Raw genomic sequence first — 23,661 nt, 5'->3', positions numbered from 1 at the left:
TTTAATTAGCTTTAAAAATTATTATAAAAAAAATTAAAATCATATTACCAAAGAGCAGGCTTCCCATTTCTTTGAGAAGAGCAAATTGGGTGGCTCACAACTGCAAAGAACACTAGATTAATTCATTGGCAGTAGCCATGGACAATAGCAGAACCATTCCTACAGCTATAATGAATGATATAGTTAGTTAGTCATGGGCACAGCGTCTGTACAGGAAGCAGACTTACACGTACGAGAAAAGCCAGATGCTATTGTCACGTCTTCATGTCTGTAAGCTCATCCTAGCTAGTTAAGTACTTTTAGTGGGAAGTTTCAGCCAGTTGAATTCCGCTTGAAGAAGATCTATCAGGTAAACTGCCATGCCCGGAGCCATTAGCTGCCTTCAACCGAGACCTCCTCTTCACTTTGTCCGCCCAAGCAAGAAGACCGGCTTGCACGTGCTCGTCAAACGCTGCCTTTTTGAAAGAACTTCCCATCTTCATTTGGAATGTTAATAGGAAGAAAGAAGGGATCAGAATCAGTATCGGTCAATTTAAACTGCAGCTTTGGTGTTACGATATTTGGCAATGCATTCACCTGTGTCACAATGGCATAGAGTGGAAGGGTGCTGCAACTGCAGAGTAGCTGAACGGCCACCCTAAAAGGTGAAATGCCAATGTTTATTAGATTTGCATCATGGAATGACAAAACCATCAACTAAAAATAATAGAATAGCATAGATGAGAAAAATTGGAAGATGAGCACGTTGCTCCTTTGTTTTCTTTTTGTTAATAATTGAATGAGTTGTAAAACCAAAATATGATAGGATGCTGAAGATAAATGGGGCAATGTTTCTCACCCTATAATGAGCCTTGGAGCAGTATAGTGGACTTGTCCCATGATGCAGGAGTACAAACCATATTGAACCTACAAGTTATGGAAGTATGTGCGATTAGTGTCCGTCCAGAAGTCTGATTTAGGAAGAGATGACAATGAGCATGGTTATATCAGCTTACCCATATCCAGAAGAAGTATGCAATGTCAAAAGCATTCTGGAACAGTATAACATGTATCAAGAAGAGGACAACCTGTGGTCGGTGGAACCAAAAGTGATCGTCTGAAGGTTGAACTATTAATTCTCCTTCTATTGCTACATGTTTCTCTGCAACCTCGTGAGCCAACTGGGTGATCACATGCTCCAGCTTAGTGCCCAGAGCAAGTAGAAGCTGTATAGGACATAAAGAAAACAAACATGAGGGATGTAATAACAAAGACTGATGTAGTATAAGTTTCCTAGAATAGGATTTATGATTATGCATCTTCTGTTCGTTCAAGTGTATGCATTTGAAGGATATAATGATGACGATGACAACAACAATAATCACAAACCTTGATCTCACTAGGTGAGGGTTGACTACAAAGAGTTCTTGGTCTCCAGTCATTATCTATGATCATATCCTCTATAAGGCTATTATATCCTATGTCATACTCAAGGGTTTCCTACCAAGTTTTATTTTCGTCTTCCTTTCCCTTGTTACAAACATCCCACCTTTTCATCCGCTCACCTCATAGGTGTGTCTATACTTTTCATATGTCCAAACTATCTTAACTGTAATACTCATATCTTACCTTTATTAGGTGCCACTCCAACTTTATTACACATAATCTCATTGCTTATTTTGTCATTTCTTGTATGAACACACATCCATCATAATATTCTCGTATTAACTGCGCACATATTTTGCCCAAATTGAAGCTTAACTACCTAACATTATGGTCCATACAACATCTTAAAGTTGTCCAAAAGATCTTCTTTCTAGCTTAACAAACCCATTACAGAAAGAACACTTCCTTCAGCTAACCACATTGCCACTTGATGGTTTTCCATGTGAAACCCACCAGCATGCAAGCAACACAAGGAAGCTGAGAAAAAGCCATGGGTCTCCTCTGTAATGACTTTATACAGATTTTCAGTTTTGAGATGGAAACAGATGCACCAGATATAGTTGAATTGAAAAAAGTTATAACATCCACTGTTCTTTTCAAAAACTAACTCACAAGAGAGAAATTTTCTAAGAACGGGTTCCAGTGTAGTAGACTAGGTAATGATAGTTAAAGCCCAATAATCCCATCAAATTATCAATACTGTCATTCCTATCTTGGGAAATTCAAATTTTAGTAAATAACTTTCATAGCCTTAAGAGTTAAGTCACAAGGTCCTTTAAAGTTGAAAGCTAATGTGGTTCCCATCCCATTATTAGTTCTAAGTGGGCTTTGTTGCAAAATCAGGTGTTCCAACCAAATTTAACTGCCAATTATAAACAAGACATCTGACTTCTGAGTTCTATTTTTTCAGCTTGAAAAGGGATGACTCAGTTTTTAGATTTGTCAAATAAATCAAATTTAGTAAAGGAATATCATAGAACCTATCTCTTCATATTTTAGTAGAGATGAACAGATGGTTCAATTCAGCACTATAAACAAATAACATAGGTAACAAAGAGATATAAGCAAATGCAGCAACCTACTCAAGTAATAAGATGATAGACTAAATTCTCTTCAAGATACAGTGGAAGGAAATTGTCATATCAAGTTTGAGATCTACTGGATAAGCAACATGCAAAGTAACTAGTAGAAAAGAAACTCTAGCATGTTTACTTGTACCCCAATTTCCTACCGATAATGCAGTCAGTTTCTCATTAAATTTATCTACAATGTTTAGAAATTTTGACATTTCAAGTATGCTTGTCAAACATTCTTGCTATTATTGTTATGACAACAAAGAATGACCTTGACATAAGTAGTTGTCACCTAAAACCTAGTAATTTTAACTTCAGAGAAACTGAGCATTTCCTCATCCTAAAAAGAGCATCTTACTAGCCTAAGATTTGGTTGGATACTCCTATTGTGCTTGTGATCCTAAGCTACTGGATACCACAGTTGGCAGATTATTGGCTAGTTGATTCCATGAATATTCTCAACTCAGTTATGAAACTATAAAACCAGGATAGCTCTACTGCCAGAGCAATGTACAACTTTGTGTTGTGACATATTTTTTGATATATGAGAAAAGTGTTTGATGAAAAACCAAATTAGAGCCCTTCAATTTCAATGTGTTAAATTCATATTTCGAATCAACTATTTCATGTTTCGAAATTTGCATATACTAGTTTTGGCTCAAAATTTCAAAAGTTTGAAAATTCTAAAGTTTGTGCATAATGTTTCGAAACATTATTGCTCATATTTTGAAATATATGTTTATGTTAGTAATGTTTCGAAACTTGGTGAGTATATTTCGAAACCTCTAAAAAACATGTTTTTATGCTATGTTTTGAAACATCTTATAATGCATTTTTGTCTAAGTGTTCATGTTTCGAATCTTGCATTACATGTTTCAAAACGTCTATCGTTTCTGACAGCAGATTAAAGAAAATTTGAAATACATTGTTATGAAATTTTTCTTCTTGTATCTAAAAGTTTTTCAAGTTGTTGGAACTATTTTTATGAAAGTTATTTCAAATTTAAAAAGGTAATCATAGCAAATCTTGGTAGGTAAGAGTCTTTGCCTTGGATTAAATGCTATCCCAGTCTGCAAGACCAGCTGTAAGGTCAGAGATTTCAAAACATGGGATATATGTTTCGAAACCTTAGTGCAAATTGGGATGTTTTGAAACCTCATATTTTGTGTTTCAAAACATGTCTTCAAACTTCGTGAAAACTTGTCTCTAATGGCTAGAAACGGCTAAAACTTTATGTTTTGATATAAATAACAGGTGTTTGAAAATAGAGACAAGGAAGAGCAGAACAAAAACATTTATTGAAGCATCAAGCTACATTCCTCAATCAATCTTGTGCATTGAATGTGAAAAGGAAGAGCAAGTGAATTCAAGTGGCATATTTACTTCTAGGCTCTCCCTGTCTGAAGGTCTGGTAAGAGGTTGGTACAGCCATTGGTAAGGAGTTATTGTTATAAATCCTTTTGGGTTGTAAAATTAAATCAATTACTTTTATCACTTGTTGTGAGGTTTGAGTTTAGCCTTAAAACTCATTGTATGTAACGGTTTTAGGGTGAACATTGGTAAAACCCTTGTTTATTTTGATTGATAGTGTTTGGGACTGAAAATCTTTCAAGTGGAGAGACTTGAAGGTAGTAGACTAGGACTTGGTGCAGAACCATTCTAAAATTCTTGTGTTCTCTTTTCTATTTTTTTTTATTGTCCATTGCTCAATCACTTTTAGGCATTTTGTTAAAAGTTAAAAAGATTTTTTTAAAGCAAGCTAGGAAAATTGATCATAAACATTGTCCCCATTATTTCTCAAGAAAGTCGTTACTTTGGTAAAATTAAGGTTTTGAATTATAAGCTTAAGATTTCGAAATATCCAAAATCAGAAAGCTTTATTTCGAAACATTGCATCCATATTTTGAAACCTGTCAAACAGAAAGGTTAGTTTCGAAACATATATTGTGTATTTCGAAACTTCCCCTTTCTTTCTCTATATAGTGTTATTAAAATTTAAAATTTACAGATATCCCATTTCAACCCCCCCCCCCCCCCTCTTGGGATATTTTTGTCATTAATCGAACTATCACTTTGTTCATGCAACAAACACTTGCAATGCTTTGGACCAACTAAGATCAATTAGGCAATGCACTCAATCATAAATCAATTCTCATATATGATTTCAGTAGATGGAAATTTAAGAAACCGTGTAGGACAAATACATGATTTCCTTTTTTGCTAGGCTAGATAAAAGATTCAGTGATAAATGTGCTTCAAGCACTCTCAACACATCCTTGGGACAAAATAACCAATTAAGAAATACAATATGTTTTTAGAGAATTCTAAACACACTTTGTGATATTCATACATGACAAAAAATTTACAAAGTTCACATAAAACAGCAAACAACAATGAGAACAACAACACAAACACATAGTTTAATATAGTATTTTAAAGTGGAGTTGGCAAGTATGGTAGCAGAAAATGCAAGACCAAGCAAACAGATATAGGATGACTCACAATGAATGGTATGAAAGATATCCAAAAATATGTATTCCACCCTGCAAAACAAAATCACGGCATATCATTTTTTATCTGATGATTGCACACGCAAACCAAAGAAGAAAATAACAAGTAAACAATTAAAGAAAAGCCTAATGCAGAAGTATCTAGAAAATTAAAAATGTCCAACTTTTTGTGCTCGTGAACTTGTAATTATAAGTGTAAATCTAAACTTCTTCCTCTCTATTTTGATGTTACACAATTGCGGGCACCCTGTGCGAACAATTTAACAAAAGAGAATAAAATATTCTAAAGGGCCTTTTGTATAAATAACTATGAGTTCAACCCAAAAGATGAAGTTCCAGATCACAAGAAGACAATCAATTCACTCAACAACCTTTAGAATTAGGATTTAAAAGGGCTGCAATAATTGTTTTATACGGTGAGTTGTCTTACCATTGATGTTAAGCATCAAGAAGATAACAACAAATACCCAGAGATACCAACTGCAATGAGCCAATTGGAGATGAATAGATTAACAAAAATGTAATGACAAGCAGAAATAAGAAAAATAAAAGACAAAAATCTTTCTATTTTGAGGCAATATTCCCCATTTAGCACTCCCAAGTTCCCAGTCAGTGCTAGAGACAGTAAACAGATCATAATCCACAGAAGCTGTATTACATCCAGAGGTAATTGCAGAGAGAACTTGCCTTACACCAACGACTTTCTTGAAATCATCTTCCAGGGCACGGATCATATACTTGTGAAAATTAAATTTTGGGTTTCCCCGGCAATGTGTCTGCAGGTGGAATAAGTACAACATTAACAGAAATTCCTGTGAAGTGAACAGAAATATTAATACAAATTCCTACAAAGCAGGATTAAGAAATAATAAAGAAATTCAAAGGAAACATACCAACAGTAAGTAACATACTTACCATAATGAAACCAAGTCTCAATGCCATGTAGTCCGATCTGGTTAAAGATGCATGAAATTGCTTGAAGAAGGAATGCTGAAAGTTCAACAAGGGATTGCTTTACAGAAATGCTTCTGATTTAGAAAAAGAAGCAAGTCATATCACTTTAGGTGGTTTCAGACTATATGACTATGCAATCATTGAGAATTGGATTCATCCTCAAAATATCTTGTGCTTCACAAATTTAATAAGCATACAGTCTGAAAAGTGTATACAATGGTTTGGTAATTGGATTATGTGAAGCCTTACACAGAAAGTCCCAATCCTGATACCACAAGTTCATAAAACCCTTCCTTTTCACTCGTTGCATTTTGCCTACCTGAGTTAGACATAACTTTTGATTTGTCACCAGAAGAAATGATTGACACTTCACTAACATTTAGCAGTATCTTATCTATATTCAAAGATAAAATAAATTTCAACTACCATGAATATGAATTAAAGGAAAGGAAAAATGAGATAGCACAAGGTAACAATCACTTAGCACAGCATATTATGTCACAACCCCAAGTGAATTAGGTGTTAGTGTTATGTGCCCTAATGCTAGATTTGGATGACATCTAGCGGGCTTGTTTTATGCATTCATTGTATCTTTGAATCAATAAAAGGTAAGGTTTTCTTCATTCATATTTTCTCCAATCAATTATATGAATGAGTCCCTAGATCTTCTGTTTGAGAATCTTATTCTCAAGGTGTTGAGACTGTGTGACAGAATTTTCTGGTAACAGAACTTCTCAAACTATTCCTAGTCCTTAGATTATTTGGATGGGGACTCCGATTAATCAGTATGGACTAGCACAGGGATTACTACCTTGTTCGGTATAAGGATATCGATGGGAGGATGATGTGTCACACGCCATATAACATGAGATGTCGCTAGTAAATTTGTGGGTGGTCGTTAGGGAACGATCAACCAAATGTGATGCTAATGACTGACCACATAGAATGGTGGATAATGGTCAAGTCATCAGGTTACAATGGTGTGTTGATCCTTAGACTTGAACTGGCACGGTTGTTTTGTATATTGGTGTGTGAGATTTACTAATGAGCTGAACTATTCAATTGGGAGGTGGAAACGTTTATCTATGTGATTCTGTATTGCTGGTATATGGAGATAGATGTTGGGAATAGGATTTGTCGCTCTCATCGGTATTTGATGGGATGAACATCCTATGTGATTTACTATTAGTGTGACGGGACAATCCCTGGTCAGGGCAGATTGAGAGTCAAGAAAGGTGTTTCTTGAGGTGTCATCTAGTCACATTAATGAGGTTTAACACATAATTACTGAGTTTATGAGTTTGTCACTCCATGGCTCTCACTCAATCAGGACGTTAGATGATGGAAGGATTATAGCACATGGTAATCGTCAATTGTAATAGGTTCACTTAAAGTGAGACTTCACTGCCACTTATACTGTCTTGAACCGTTGTTAGGTGCTATTCAGGAACTCTTGGATTGTCGTTAGGATTTGGAGACATTCCGGTGATGGGTCAAGGGGTTGGCCGATATCGAAAAGAGATTTCGATATTATTTGATTGCTAGCGGGTAGTGAACCTAGAAAGTCACACACCATATAGTGTTGCATTTGGTATTGACATCGTGTGCTCGAAATGTCTCTAGGAGTGATTGGTCAAAAGTTGACCCTTAGCCCCCCAACTGTTGGTTAAAGGTATTTACGAATCATAACGCAGCGGAAAAATAAAAATTTTAACCGTAAATACCTTTAGGATCTCTCCAAGGGAATAGATTACATCTTGACGTAAAGATCAAATCCCGAAAAGCGGTGATCATGAAGCCGTTCAAGTGCTCGGCCTCTAACAATATCCACCCAAGGTTGCAATCCAAGAACCTAGCAGGGGGTGGCTTCGCTAAGAACGAAAGAGTGCTAGCTCAAGAGGGTGGCACGGGAACTTTCTCTCATGTGCGTCAAACGGCATCAATCGCTAAGAGAGGCACACGGTTAAAGACAAAAGGAACCACATAAGGGCTATTTATAACCCTTAGGCACAAAACCCTAAATGAGGTTTTGGGCCGCATGGTATTTTAAGCCCATGTTTTAAACCCTTTAAAACATAGAGGGCTTTCCTTTCCCTTTTATTCTCCTTCTTGGGCTTTATGTTTTAAACACTTTAAAACAACCCATTGAGCCTTAGTTTTAAACACTTTAAAATAGCTCATTAAGCTCCTTAATCCACCCAATGTCCTTAAGTTAGTTTCATAAATAAGCCCATATATTAATTAAGTAAAAACCCACCAAGACCCAAGCCCTTAATTTGGGTAGCCTAGTCCAACTAGGGTTTTAGGTGAATTATGACAAACTTAATTAAAAAACTTATTTATTATAAATTTTAAAATATTAACTATTAATATTTAAGAACTCTAGCTCCTCATTAGGATTCCCCAATCCTAATCGAGCCCGCCATTAGCTTGTAATTGCAAACCCATATTGTGTGTACCCTATTAGGCTTCTACATATGTTGGCCATGACTTTATTAAATAAAGCCATAGACTATGAACGGAGTCTAGCAACCTATCATGGCCCCCAATTGGTTGAAGGATCAATTTACGATCACTGCCTTTCAGTGATGGTCTTCTCATGCAATTCAATCCCTTCATTGATTTAAAGTGTCTCAATCAAGTGGGGACATGGATTGTGCATCGATCCCCATTTAGTGCTTGATTATAATATTTCTTTGGTTCCCAGAAAGTATAACTTCATAGGATCTCTATTCTACTATGGCCATAGACTTACAAGCTATATTTCCCCAAAGGGCCCATGAGACATATCTCCCCAAATTAGGGGTCGATGAATCCTATCTTGGCTCACACGCAGCCTTCACATGCTTCATGGCATACCCAATCATTGTTGTACTCACACCTCTTATTGAGATGTTTCCTTAACAGTGTCAAAGTATATGAATCCACATGTTAGACAGAGTGGTAACCTCAAGTCGAAGGATCACTTGCACAACCGCCACTAGAGGTTTCCTTAGACACTCTTGCAAGATCCATAAGGAATCCTTTTGGTTGGGTCATAGTCTAGTGAACTTGTACTCACCAATAAGCACCCGTGTGCTAGCTTAGGTATCCCATACCCATAGTCTATGAGATCAACTACTACCTTTCCCAAAGGTAACGACATAGCACACACCGGTCTCTTTGTGTCATTGATGTCCTGTCTCAATGACACTTTTGACCAAGCACAAGTTTAAGGTTGTACTCTTAGGTGAATCAAGAACCTTACAATTGAAGTCACACTTCAATTCCTTTCTACACAGAGTAAACCTAGGGACTTTGTCTCTAGGCATCTTGTATTTAAGTAATCGATAAATAAATACAAAAGACAAAGCTTGCCAATAAATAACATGAATATGAAACAACTAGATATATTACTTAACAAATATACCATGTCTTAATGTATCAAGTACAACTTAACTCTTAAACTGTATGGCATACACTAACACTGGTTGGGGGCAACGGATTTCAAATTGAAATTGGAATTGGAGGAGTAAGTTTAATACTTGAGGAGAATAGTTTAATTAATAATTAAAGGAATAGTTTAATTATTGGAGGGAGAGAATTATTAAGAGAGAAATGGATTAATTAAAAAAAGCACTCTGCTTCAATTAATTGAATTCTTCTTTTCTCACGTTCCTTTTTCTTCTTCCTCAGCTTCCTCTGAAAACATTATGCTGTCAGAAAATTATATGCGTGAAGGTCACGCGTATAATCTTTAGATGTTGGTGCTAGTGATACGTGGAATCTCTGTGTCTAGCACGAGAAGAGGTGACCGGAATGGTACCTTACTGCATAGTAGGTGTGGACCTACTAGGACCACCACATCTTGAGATAGATTCACTCTCAATACATAAACCGTTTTTGTACTTCATCCCTTCAGCAGGTATGAATTTATTTGTATTCATTTGATGAATATGCGTATTGTTTAAATACCCAAACTATATATGGCATGTATATTATACTCTACTACGTGTACCTGATACACGGTAAAAATATTATTTTTGCCCTTACCGCCATATTATCGATTCCCTTCATTAGGCAGTTATGTTGTTATATATTTATTTAGTTCTTATTTACAGTTATATTTTAGGAGTAATTGGATATTATTTACAATTAATTTATAGTTATGGAGTAATGGGGACATAGTGGTGTAGTGGTAACTGCTACTAAGTAACTACCAGATAGCTTTATGTATTAAGGTTATGCACAGTTCCGAGAATCACATCAGAATTATTGGAATATCATAACTCAGTTTCGCTCTTACTCTCGAATCTCTCTTTACATTTATGTCAGTTTTCTCCCTCATTTATGTTTGTTCTCCCTATTATTTATGTTTGTTTCTCCCTCAATTATTTATATTCCTCTCTAAATTCCAATTCTATCTTCAAAGTAAACATTAGTTGGGACTATGGCCCTCCTTACATTTGGTATCAGAGTAGTCCGGTTCTTGGCTAGATCTAGGTGTTTCCAATCAGATTTTGAAGGTGAGCAGTAAAGACGATTTCTAGAAGCGGCTTCAGAGGTAGTTACTGATTATTGGAAGCATTTCCAGCTGCAGTTCTAAGTGAAGTCAAAAGAATTTGACTTAGGAAATGATGGCTGGTGGAACTCTTGAGAGAATGTAGTCACTGGAGAAAGTATTGAAGGAAGAATATTCAATAAAAAGCTAGATGACTTACTGGGGATTTGATTTCAAAGAAGTTTTAGGTCAATATACCAATGGATCTTTATTCAAGATTTACTGCAAAATCGATTCCAACAGGATTTGGAATCCAACCTAAGACCTTTAGTCTGCAAGAAGCTGATGAATTACCTACACTGGATGAAGAAGCAAAAGATGTTGTGAAGTTGGAGAAGGTTACTGTTACACCAACTTCGGATTTTGATGATTTTACACTTGCTATTCTTGAAAGAATAGGTACCCCTCTAATACTGGATGTCAATGCAAAGCTAGTAATTGGGGATTTACTGGATAGAGCCAGAGAGGAGGAGGAAAAGAGAGTTAAAATTCATCCTCAACTGGTAACAAACCTCACTGATCTTTTAGGCATTTCCAACGAAATCACTGGAAAGAACAGGTCTAAGAAGGATGAAACAGATAGTGAAAGCTGAGATTGGGTGAAGAACAGTGGTTGTTGCTATGTTTTCTTGGGGATAAGCAATCCTTTAAGGGGGAGGGAATGTCAAGACCCCAAGTGAATTAGGCAATTATGTTGTTATATTTTTATTTAGTTCTTATTTACAGTTATGTTTTAGGAGTAATTTGGTATTATTTACAATTAATTTACAGTTATGGACTAATGGGGAAGTAGTGGTGTAGTGGTAACTACTACTAAGTAACTGCTGAATAACTTTATATATAAGGCTATGCACAGTTCCAAGAATCACATCAGAATTATGGAAATATTAGAACTTAGTTTCTTTCTTACTCTCAAATCTCTCTCTACATTTCTGTTAATTTTCTCCCTCATTTCTATATATTCTCCCTATTATTCAGTTTGTTTCTCCCTCAATTCTTCCTATTTATCTCTCAATTCCAATTCTATCTTCAAAGTAAACATTAGTTAGGACTAGAGTCTTGACATATTCAAAAGCCCATAATAATATCCTTAAACTACTAACTTTTCAACATTTTAGTGTTGCAACAAAACAAAGATGAAATGGAACTAAATATAGGGAGGATGGTCTAAGCGCCAGAAAGAGAGGGAAAAAAAGAAGTTGCCTTTTCTTTGAATAAAACAACTATTGAATACTTTTTAACCCGAAAACAGCTAGCATAACCTTTCATGTAGTGTGAAACGGCTGATTAAAAACATTTGCATGGTATGTGCATATCAATTGTATCTTACATGTTTCAAATGCATCAATAATGTAGAGTATTGTAACAAACCAACCATTGGAAAATTTATTCCAAGAATTTTTTTTGTGTGTGTATTAGTTTGTGTATCAAGAACCCAGGATCAACTTCCACCTTCATCTAGACTAAAGCAAAAACAGCATTTACTGTCATGGACAAGGATTACAAGTTCCTGGGCAACCAGTAACTTCCTTTAGATCAAAACAGAGAAATAAAAATGTGCTTATGGATGCCTCAACCAACTAAGGTTGTTGACCAGTTTGTCTCATAGCATCATGAAGATCTACTCTTAGAAAACAAAGTTGAGGCTAAAGAAGAAGCGGATAAAATAGGAGAAAATTATGGTCTTAAGACAAAAAAGTGAAGACATATCGTTATTTACTGCAAACAGATGTAACATTCTACCATGAGATAGAAAGAACTCACCAACCAGCCCAAAAAAACTGAATGAGTACTAATACCCTGAAAGCGCTCCCTGATGAAGTCATGCTGATGGACATGCGTGAACTTTGGTTGAAGAGCTGCTGAATAAAGTAGACAGGTTGAAGTATTATGCACATGCTGGAAGTAATTTTTATGCAACAAATGAAAAGCTAGCTCCAGAAGATCAAAGTACCTTTACTACCTTATTCATCATGGGTCACTTCATTTCTATTTTCTTCTATACTTTTCCTAAAGCTTATTTTCATGAACATTATTTATCACAGCCACAATGTCATAGCTGCAGTAAGTGTTAACAGTTATTCCATAAACCTATACCTTAACTGTACATGCAATGCATTTCTGTGTCATAAGACTTAAATTGAGGAATTGTTAAGTTAAATACGGTCCATGCATAACCTTCTGCAACATATTTCTGAAAACATTAACACATCTACCATCTAAGTGCATAAATCCCTAATCTTGTGGTTAACTCCATGATGAAATGGTCAAGGAAACAATGAATTAGGCAAAACTGTAATTAAAATAACCCTCACCTTCCTGTGTGTCATAATTATCATTCTCAATGGAGTCCTCCCAGTGTTTCCATGAACGCATCTACCCGTGATAAACAAAAAATAAAGACACAATGTTACAAATGCTTAAATGTGCAAACAGAACTGCCAACAATGTTTAGCTTGTAGAAAAATAGAAGCAAATTAGTCACCTTTGCCATTCCAAATACAACAGTGAGAACAGAAAATGTCACGTGAACAACAGCCAGCACAAAGATAAAGATATGTAGATGATGTAATGCCTCAAGAGACAACAATGGGACCTTGCCCTGTACAGAAGAAAAATAAAAAAAAATATGCTTACATTATTAAGCATCTAGTGATTAGATTTAATGTGGATTGTTATGTGAAAAAAGAGATGCCTACTAGAATATGAACGCATTATAGAACTGAAATGCAAAGGATAAATGTGCAAGCTTAATGATGGGCTACAAATATTGGCAGATTAATACTGAATGATCTCATCATAGTATCAATGCTTTCTTAGGTCACCAACACATCTATGAAGGTAATCTGACCCGGCACTTGAGATTCCTAGTAATCATGGTTTCTGTTTATTTGCATGCAAGTGGCAGACCCTCATGCTTTATATAGGATCATTTTCCTGCTTATTCCACATTAAGTCAGACAAAGAAGAGAAGGTTGGGGGGGGGGGGGCAGCGATGGGCAAAATTGACAAAAGGAAACATATGACCTTCATCAATCAAGTCATTACAATTGGATACCCCTTTATGCAATGCTCTGGAACATTCTTAATATAGTTATTCAGTTGGATAACTTCCTTAATTACCAACAGAATTATAACTACCTTAACTGCTAATATTCATCAACTAACTCCCTAATTATTCCCCTCAGTTAGGACCTTGGCTTCTCATTCTGGCCCCTTTCATTCAACCACTTATAAATACCAGTTGACTGATTCACCACCCATTTCTGGCATAACATTTTGAATATTTTCAGTCCACTAATTATGAACCCTTCTTTGCTTTTCAAGAGAAAATAGATTTTCATGAGAATAGGTCAACTATGATTTATCACCATACAGCATGCAACACTTCTCCTTTCATTGAGTCAAGTTTTAATGAGTGGGTCAGTAGGAAATACATATCAGTGAGCATTTTCCATTTTTCATCGATTGAATAAAATTTTCCAAGATACTCAGAAAATAGACTAGCCAAGCCACCTAGTGGGATTAAGGCTTGTGATTGTTGCTGCAGTTGTATACTCAAAATACACATATTGCCATCTGAACCTCCTATTATTTGGATCGCTAACTAGGCAACATTAATCAATCCAATAGCATATATTAAAATTCTATCTATAACAAGTAACCAATGCAACTGCCCTAACACCAATCTTATTTTTTTTTTTTTCTTCTTTTTCTAGAAGCACCATTTCCAAACTGGTGGCTGATTAAAAGAAACAGCAGAAGTCACAAATACAATCAGATTCCATCAAAATGATATGAACAACAACCTCAGTAAAATTGCACAATCGCAATGGAACTTAACTATTCATCCTATTTACCCAAATGGTGAATTCATGCATATAATCGCAATGGAACTTAACTATTCCATATAATTCAGATTCAAAAGAAGCTAGTAGTAGAACAAATAAAAAAGATTTATTCGTGGATATGCTTCTAGGGTAGAAGAATAGATGCTGATTATGCGCATTCAATAAAAATGTTAAATGGAATCAACAATCTGTGTACACCAATAATTGTGGATGAGGAGAGGGAGGATTTTAAATCCAATGATTACCTTCTCGGCGCAGTAACCAATCCCAGGAGATGCCTCGTGGATGTCGACTTCATGGTTGCCAAAGTAATGATCATGATCTCCAGTTGTGTCGGTTGCATCAGAAGACAACTTTCCTTGGTGGGAAGTATTCGAGGGGTACTTACAAGGAAGTAAGTGATGCATCACTCCCTCTTTCACGCATATTTTGACAATAACGTCTTGAAACACTGTTAAAAGCAGCGACATGAACCCCATCAGCATCAACTCTGCATCAACGCACAAGAATAAAAACAATTGAGAAACTCTTCCATGGGACAGAAAGAGATGCACCCACATGGATTAATAAGAAAAAACAGAGTGTAATACACAACGATACAAATGCAGCCTCTACTGTCCATGGATATAGAGAACATATGTATCGGGCAGGAATAGAAAGAATGCGAAAGTAATTACAGAATGTCAGATAATAGTATTAGACATTTGGCATTATTAATCAGCATTCGGCAGATAAATAAGGCCTTTAATGCAAGTGATGGACGACACGGCTTTGTTACCTTCTTTGATTTTCTGTAGGGCTTCGAAGAGGGGCTTCTTGCGGTTCTTCTTCAAATACTGCGTTCATTCACACGAGTCACAAGTTAAACTTTCGGAATTGAAATTAACACCGTGGAGCAAGCTGATAACAACCAGAAACGATCGACATGATCGCCGAAAGAGAAATAAACAGAAACAGGAAGAGAAACGGCATTGCCTTGCCAATGAAGTGAAGAAGGCGTTCAACGACAAGTGAGATGCCGACAATGACGGTACAGACGCCGGCGATGATCCATGTCGGAGTGAACTCCAACGACGTTCCTTCATCTCCCCCTTCGCCGGCCATTTCTCAGAATTCATAAACGGCTTCGCCTCCAATCGTTTCCGTTCTTCTTCGCCGTCTATGGCCACGCACATATATATATATATATACGCGTTCGTGCATCAGTCAAATCTTTTGCCGCTTTTTCAGTTAAATGAGAACAAAAACCTCTCGAATTTGCATTTTCTTACCTGTAAATAATGCAAGCTCAGTTCACGTGTTTTTTCGCTTGTAAATAAACGGTGGAGTAATTTACTTAATTTATATATATATATATATTTAAAAATGATTTACCCCTTTTTATTTTGAATATTTTTTATCTTATTACTATTTTAATTTTCAAAATATTACTAAGATTTTAAAAAAATGAAATGAAATGGTAACTGTTCTTTTAAGAAATTATATTAAACTGTTTCAAAGTAATTCACTTTTCTATGAAAAACACAATAAATTTTACTGAAATTTATAATCATTAAATATTTATTTACTTTTATAACTATTACCTTTTTTTCATAATTATGTCACTTTCTATAATAATTATTGGGAATAATGTTAGCTAGGTTAAAAAATAATAAATGTACTTTATTTTTAAATAAGATATATTTATTGTGTCTTTTATTAATATTTAAATAATTTTATTAATCGATAATAAATATATTATGTTTTAAATCATTTAATCAACGCCATATTCATAATTTAATCATGCATTGACTTATTTTCTCGTATTAGCATGAATTTTTTGTTATTTTAATTATATTCTTAAACTATGCATTTTCAAATCAATTATATATCTTGCTAAAATTGAATTAGAGCATACGATACACACGTGTTTACATATAAGAAAAAAAGTCAAGTGAAATTAGTGAGCACTTTGAAGTAACACTTTGATTGATTTATCAAATTATAAACATTTTTCAATATTTTCCCTTCCAATTACATAAAATTATGAATGATTGAATAAGAATACAAATCTATTAATAAGAAAATCTTAAATTTACAAAAATGAGAATACAACATTATGTCTATCGAAATCATAACAAAATATGAGAATAACAATATAATTTGAAATTATTCCGTAATTTATGCAACCGTATAACCTCATTTTGAGGTTCACATCATTATAAAACACTTTTAACTGTGTAATTACCCTACAATGGTAATTAATAAGATAATTTGTTCCATTATTGTTAATTTTTATCAACTCCAACTTTAGATGAATATAATTGTTATTTTAATACTCAAAATAATAGATAGAATAAAAAAAGAAAATTGAAATAAACAAAAAGAGATATATTTTAGATACTAGAAACTCAAGAGAGGAACAATGGACATTGAAAATTTTACGTCAGTTTTTTCTATAAGTCTTCAATCAAGTCTAACTCGACAATAACACGAGTTTATTGTCATCCTATTGAAATGTATAATTAATTCGAAAGTGTATTATTCAGAAATTTAATTGAAATAATGGAAAGTCTTAGTCGAAAAATAAAAAGGTTAAAATATTGAGATTAAATTATCAATTTAATTTTTAATCAACTAATAAAACTATTTGTATGTTAACAATAACATATAATAAATGCACATTATTTGAAAAATAATATACCATTACCTCAAGGACAATTATTATTTTTTATATTTTTTACTTTATCTATTGTACAGTGATAATAAATATATGAACTAAACATTTATTATTTACTTTTAACACTAATAAATATAATACAACACTTAGTTATAAAATACTGTTCTATTAACATTACTTTAAAATACAACATAATAAAAACTGCTCTTTCAGTTAGGTCAAGAGCCATTGGTGCATGATATGATTTGTCTTCGATATTTATTTCAAACTCTATGGTTTAATTTCGTTTTTAACTTTAGCATATCCAAAACCAAGGACAAATTATTTGTGTTGTTGATCTAAGTAAACCATGCCAAACAAGTACTTAGCCGGAGTTACGACCGTTGCAACCGGAGTTGACGTGGCACACTTCAATTGGTTTTTATCGACAAAGAGTACCCTAAGGTCTTGCGTACTGAATCATTCCCCGACTTTCAGATCCCAGAATAATGGGGTGCGAGCCGACCAATCAAGAACCAGATAGAACGAGTGGAAGAAAAAGCAACGATGGATGACGTGGCGGGTATCGAGGGCGATGGATCCGACCCGTGATCCAAAAGGATTGCAATCCGATAATCCTCGGTCACTCTTATTTCGATCGTATTATCGTACAACTATTAAAGAACAATGCTGCTTGTCCGTGGACGGAGCATCTTCGTTTTTAGTTTATTTGTTTAGGGTATATACGCATTGGATCTAAAGAGTTAAGAGTTGTGGTGGCATTGCAGAGCGCTGAGAGTGAAGAAGGAAGGAAGGAAGATATGGAGGAAGAGATAGGGTTTTTAGGTTTGGGAATAATGGGGAAGGCCATGTCAATGAACTTGCTCCGCCATGGCTTTAAGCTCACGGTTTGGAACCGATCTCTCTCTAAGGTATCTTCCATGCTTTCTCTCTCTCCACTTGCAACTACGAAATTCGAGGTGTGGTGTATTGGCGTGGATGACTGATTACTTTCAAATGCTACCGAGTAATACTTGTTGGCGTGTCGAATCAGTCAGGTTTAAGTTTACAATACTCAATGTCGGAATACATGGGCTAGTTCGAAGGTTGAGTATGGGAGAATAAGATTGTGACTGGTTTTGTGATTGATGCTAAGCTGTTTGAGTTGGTATACGGAAGATTTTTTTTTTTTTTTGTTTGGTTCAGTTCAGTCTGTAGATAGTGAGATACTTATTTTCATTTTATACTTCTTGTAGGCTCGGTACTGTAAATCCTAGAATAATCTTTTGACCTAAAGAACCAGTGTTTTAAATCCTGGAATCCATTTGGCCAAGGTTGATCACCTTCTGACGTAAAAGTTAATAACCCCGTCAATTATTTAGTGTCACGCCAATTAATACGAAAGCTGAGCTTGACTTTCTCTTGGTTCTTGCCTATTTATTATTTAACTTCATAATTAGCTTTCAAAGATTAACTCTAACCTACAAACAATATGGGGCTCTGCACTTTGATCTTGGTGTTTAATCCTGGTAGATAATTTACCAAGCAACTCAAACAATAGGCTATATTTTTTGCATGTTCCTCATGCCATGCAGTGAAGCCTTTCCTCATCAGCATCACTTTGCTATTTCAGTGTGATGAGCTGCGGGAGCATGGGGCTTCTGTTGCTGAAACTCCTGCAGCAGTAGTCAAGAAGTGCAAGTACACCATTGCGATGTTGTCTGATCCTTCTGCAGCTCTCTCGGTTAATAAATTGTCTGGCAGTTATACTATTAATGTTATTACTGTCCATACTAAGCCATATTTTGGTTTTATTAGGTTGTTTTTGACAAAGATGGCGTCCTTGAGCAAATTTGCAGTGGAAAAGGCTATATTGACATGTCAACAGTGGATGCTGACACTTCTACAAAGATCAGCGAGGTTTAGATTTTATGCCTGTGATACTGCTTTTGTCGTCAACCCCCCCCCCCCCCCCCCCCGGGGCTCCTGCCCCATCCTTCTCCCACATGATTTTGGAAGTGACCCGTATACTCAAAAAAGATCCATTGTAATCTTAATTGAAGAAACACTTACCACATCTTATCTACTATATACATTTATGCATGTTTTCAAAGACACCAGATAGACAGAAAGTTCCTCGTTGTCAGTTGTATCTATATGTTCGTTGGTGATGCAATAGATCATTAACAGCTTACCCCAATCAATAGTTAGATTGTAGAAAACTTGCTTGTTCTTCTAAAAAGGGTTTTGATGGTGGTGGTTGTCAATGTCTTCATTATACAGGTCTGCACAAAAAATAGGTTCTTTAAAAATGCTCTAATAATTACACAATTTGATTGATAACTAGACAAGTTGTCAATCGCTTGCCTAAGTATCTCTGTCACCGAAGATGTTAACTTTATTTAGTGATGGTCTACACTGTAATTTATCTAGCTTGTGGTGATATTGTAATTGTTAGATTTTCTCAAGTAAATGGAACATATCTATTCTGACATGTTTTCTAACTATATGTACATTCGTTGTCCAAACAAAAAATAAATGAGTTTTGGAATAAAAATTGAAATTTGGTTTTTTTTATCTTTACAATAGATAAACAAATTTAAAAAGAATTATTTAAGAAAATTCATAGACTTGATCATTCTATACAACTTTGTGCATATCAAATCAATATTTAAGTAATCGGTTTTTGTTTATTTCATATAAAAAAACATCTAATTTAGAAAGAACTGCAACACTTCAATTGTTTCCTCTGCAAAATTTTACATGTAAAATTATTGATTGCTTGAGATTTTCTATTTCTTTCTTGAAGACATTGCCTATTATATATGGATAAGTAATATTTTTGTACTTGCTATCTGCAGGCAATTACATCAAAGGGTGGTCATTTCCTTGAAGCTCCAGTTTCGGGTAGCAAAAAGCCTGCTGAAGATGGTCAACTTATAATTCTTGCTGCTGGAGTGAAGGTAATGCATTAATACAGGTGCAAAGTTCAACTGTTTCTCACATTTATTCTGGTAGGTTTCCTAGAACTACAATTTCATTTTACCAGACTGTGACCTTTTTTATTAAGAAAAAATTCAAATAAAAGAGGTAAGCATTGGACAAGGCACAGTTGTAACATAGATGCTAGCAGCCCAGCACATGTAATGTCAAAACATATTTACAGTGTCCGTACATTTCTGTGCATTCACTTAACAATTAACATATAGTAAGCACCTTTAGGCTTGTGTGCTTTCTTGTTATTTTTAGTTTTGATTGGATCATTTCCAGTTATTTCTTGCAGTCTTTGTATGAGGAAGCACTTCCTGCTTTTGATGTCATGGGAAAGAAATCTTTCTTCTTGGGTGAGGTTGGAAATGGAGCAAGAATGAAACTTGTTGTTAACATGATTATGGGGAGGTAATATTTGCTTTTCAAGCCAAAAAATATTTAAAATAACTTGGTTTCAGTAGTTTGGAGAACCAGAAAAGGGGACATTCTAGATAAACTGCTGTGATATGCATAATGCTCAACTAAAGCTGCTTAGTTTATTTGTAAGTTAAATGAACATTGTATAGAAAAGAAAATCTTGCTATAAGCGATTTATCGTATTTACATGTTGACTTGTGGAGAATTCTTAATATATAATAAACTTCATTGGATTTGGGGTTCTTAATTTGCTTATTCTTAGCTTTCTTTCTTCATGTATCCCTGCAATTTTAGTTTGGACTTTGGAAGTTTACTCCATATACTAAGTGGTGTTTATGGGTGTCATATCACTATATTTACTAATATATTTGCATTATTTTCCCTATATTGTTGATGGGGGACTGTCTTTGCTTGTCGCAGACTTGTTAGCATGGTCTTGCTTTGATTTTGACAACATTAGGTTCAAGTTTCCCATTTACATATATTGGTCTATATGTGAGTCTTTCTTTCTTTCACATGCAAGAAGGCTTCCATGTTTACTTGGGAGAACAAATCATGAATGGTGCTGGGGAAGAGAGAGAGAGAGAGGGAGGGGGGGGGGGGGGGGGGGAGTGGGGAGGTTATGTACTGTAGCTATTGACATATTTTGGGCTATTATCAACAACGAAAACCTAGAGATAAGAAATTATGCCATATTGAATTCTAGACTGTACAATCTCCTGTGATAGTTATTGTATTACTAGTATTATGAATTTGGCTTTTTTCCTACTATTTCATTAATTTGGTTTCTTTCCAATTCTTCAACACTTAACAATTTATATATTTATGATGTTTTGACAGAAGCAATTTATATATTTATAATGTTTTGAATGAGTTCTGTTCTGATTTTCATTTTTGTGTTGTCATTTTCAATAAAAAGTGAAAAATTAACATGTTTTATAACTATAGTTTGTTCTGAGTTTTGCTTTTGATCTTCTGTCTTTTGAAAAGTTTTCCAAATTTTTGAAACAAGTAATCAATGCCATTTCTCATTTCCGTTTTCAAAATAATAAAGCTGAAAATTGGAAATTGGAAGCCTGCCTAACAAGCCCTAAGTTTTTTGAAATTGTGTTTGTGTTTTGGGAAAATTTCTATTGTAATCATTGTCATTGTTCCTCTTGATTTGCCTATGTCCTATTGGCTTCTTCTTTACCTCCACTAAAATGAAACTTCTCCTGTGAAATTGTCAATTGGATAGCATTGGACCACCTTTCTTCCCTGGTGCACTACTAGTCACTTTAAAATTTAAGTTGTTTTACCTTGTGGTTAACCATTTTACCTTTGTATTTAACTATCTTTTTCATTTTTGAAACTTCTCCAGGAATAAGCTAGAATCAATTATGCAAGTGCCTGGAATTTTTTTCTACTAGCTTGAGATCCCTTTTTGGGTCACATGTGGGAACTGCTGCCGCTCTTCAACCTTAAATTGTGTAAAATTAATAATGCCTGAAGCTAGCATGTCTGAGTCTTTTAATATGTTTTTGGGCTGAGTAACCTGTACTTTTGAGATCAGTCTTGTGCACAAGTGGCTTATTACTCCTTTATTATTATTGTCTTGTGATGGAGTGCATAATACATCATAAATCTACACGAGTCTATTGTTTGAAGTGAATCAGTTGCTGCCTAAATTTTAATGGCCTGGATTGACTTGAAAGGAATCTCTTAACTTAGCTAGGCACAATTCCTTCTAGTATCCTTTATGCTACTGTCCTATGCTGATTTTATTAAAGGCATTTGGCATAATTTGGTTCAAGCAATGTGTCAGCAAAAGTTGATGTCCAAAAGGGAGTACATATATGCATTGCAAGCTCACAGAATTGGTTTAATTTCCATAGCATTTCTGACATGCAGTATGATGAATGCATTTTCTGAGGGACTTGTACTGGCTGACAAAAGTGGGCTCGACCCTCAAACTCTTCTTAATGTGTTGGTGAGATAGCAAACCATGAATCTTATGTTTTTAATGTATTTATATATTTACTTGAATTGACTCTCTATATCATTATTTTTTTCAGGAGCTAGGTGCAGTTGGGAACCCAATGTTCAAGTTGAAGGGACCCACTATGATTCAGAAGAATTACTCACCTGTATTTCCTCTGAAGCATCAACAGAAGGACATGAGATTGGCTCTAGCCCTTGGTGATGAAAATGCAGTATCCATGCCTGTGGCAGCTGCTGCCAATGAGGTACGGGCAATTTTTTTCATTTACCTTTACCAAAAGATAATCCTTTCTTTGAGTGAGGTTCCGCTAGTGGTCTTACCCATAGCTGAATGCAGAAGGAAAACAAACAACTGAACATACCACTGGAGTATATTATTTCATTTAATTAATCTGAAATGCCTACTCGTGCAATAATAATAACAATATAGACTTCTCTCTGGAGGCTATGAGGAGTCAACAGTATCACTGATGCAGAACCGCGAGCAAAAACACACACCTTGATTTGTAGGCCTACCCAGCTGAAGTATCTGTGATTAAGCTTCTCTGTTTACCTTCTCAACAGCGCGTAGACACATTCAGATTAAGCTGGTTGCCAACGACAATTTAAGAAAGGAATATGGTTTAAAGTTTTTTTGGGAAAATAACATCATAAACACATGAAATATTAAGTAGCATTGCTGTATTCCTCGTTTCTGTTATTGGGAATGTGTTTGCTGCATAGTTCAATTTGAATCTCTTGAACAACAACTGAAGTTGCAGATATTTGTGTTAGAGAGCTTGTATTACCATATATACATATATATAGTACTGAGAATGAAAGGAAACTTTCTATCTGTCTAGATTTCACTCTCATTGATAATGGGGTTGAAAACATAAGCTTTCTGCATGTAGGCATTCAAGAAAGCTCGAGGCATGGGATTGGGAGACCTCGACTTTTCAGCTGTGTGCGAGGCTGTGGGGTTCAGACCATCCTGAATGATACAATTCATTAGCCTTGGGACTCAAGCCCTTTGGCAGGCATACCGACAACACGGCTACCATCCAAAATTGAATTTGCTGTGATGTGGTTACTGTCAGTTAAATCAGTAGTCTATTACTGCAAGGGACGAAGTTTTCAATACCATGTACCCTTCTGAGGGCCCTGTTTTTAAGTAAAGACTAAAGACACTCAGATATCCCTTTCCAGTTTCGCGTTTCCGGCAATAGATCCTTTTATGTTTGTTAATCCACTCATTTGTCTCGTTTCTTAACAAGAAAACAGGGAAATGAGGTAGCTCCAT

At 35.2% G+C, this 23,661-nt stretch overlaps 2 protein-coding genes across 3 annotated transcripts; one reads left to right on the top strand and one right to left on the bottom strand.

The window, feature by feature from the left end:
* Nucleotides 1-56: 56 nt before the first annotated feature.
* Nucleotides 57-15,516, bottom strand: LOC127805697 (MLO-like protein 1). The gene is made up of 14 exons (XM_052342454.1): nucleotides 15,329-15,516; nucleotides 15,132-15,189; nucleotides 14,599-14,843; nucleotides 12,988-13,104; nucleotides 12,818-12,878; nucleotides 12,267-12,364; nucleotides 5,924-5,998; nucleotides 5,696-5,784; nucleotides 5,439-5,488; nucleotides 5,001-5,041; nucleotides 996-1,205; nucleotides 839-906; nucleotides 577-637; nucleotides 57-476 (listed from the first exon to the last, which is right to left on the bottom strand). Exons 1-14 carry the CDS (start codon nucleotides 15,455-15,457, stop codon nucleotides 300-302), a joined length of 1,479 nt encoding a protein of 492 aa, XP_052198414.1. The 5' UTR covers nucleotides 15,458-15,516; the 3' UTR covers nucleotides 57-299.
* Nucleotides 15,517-17,657: 2,141 nt separating this feature from the next.
* On the top strand, nucleotides 17,658-23,610 carry LOC127794740 (glyoxylate/succinic semialdehyde reductase 1-like). 2 transcript variants are annotated; one of them, XM_052325988.1, is made up of 8 exons: nucleotides 17,664-17,923; nucleotides 18,625-18,735; nucleotides 18,810-18,911; nucleotides 19,853-19,954; nucleotides 20,275-20,390; nucleotides 22,290-22,368; nucleotides 22,454-22,624; nucleotides 23,273-23,610. In XM_052325988.1, exons 1-8 carry the CDS (start codon nucleotides 17,813-17,815, stop codon nucleotides 23,354-23,356), a joined length of 876 nt encoding a protein of 291 aa, XP_052181948.1. In that variant the 5' UTR covers nucleotides 17,664-17,812; the 3' UTR covers nucleotides 23,357-23,610. The 2 variants fall into 2 exon arrangements, with proteins under 2 accessions (XP_052181955.1, XP_052181948.1); XM_052325995.1 differs by lacking the exon at nucleotides 18,625-18,735 and having other exon boundaries at nucleotides 17,658-17,923.
* The last annotated feature ends 51 nt before the right edge of the window (nucleotides 23,611-23,661 follow it).

This window comes from Diospyros lotus, chromosome 1, assembly GCF_014633365.1.
Source record: "Diospyros lotus cultivar Yz01 chromosome 1, ASM1463336v1, whole genome shotgun sequence".
Taxonomy (NCBI): Eukaryota; Viridiplantae; Streptophyta; class Magnoliopsida; order Ericales; family Ebenaceae; genus Diospyros; species Diospyros lotus.
Note: the sequence above shows the minus strand (reverse complement) of the source record. Positions and strands in the feature narration are given on the sequence as shown.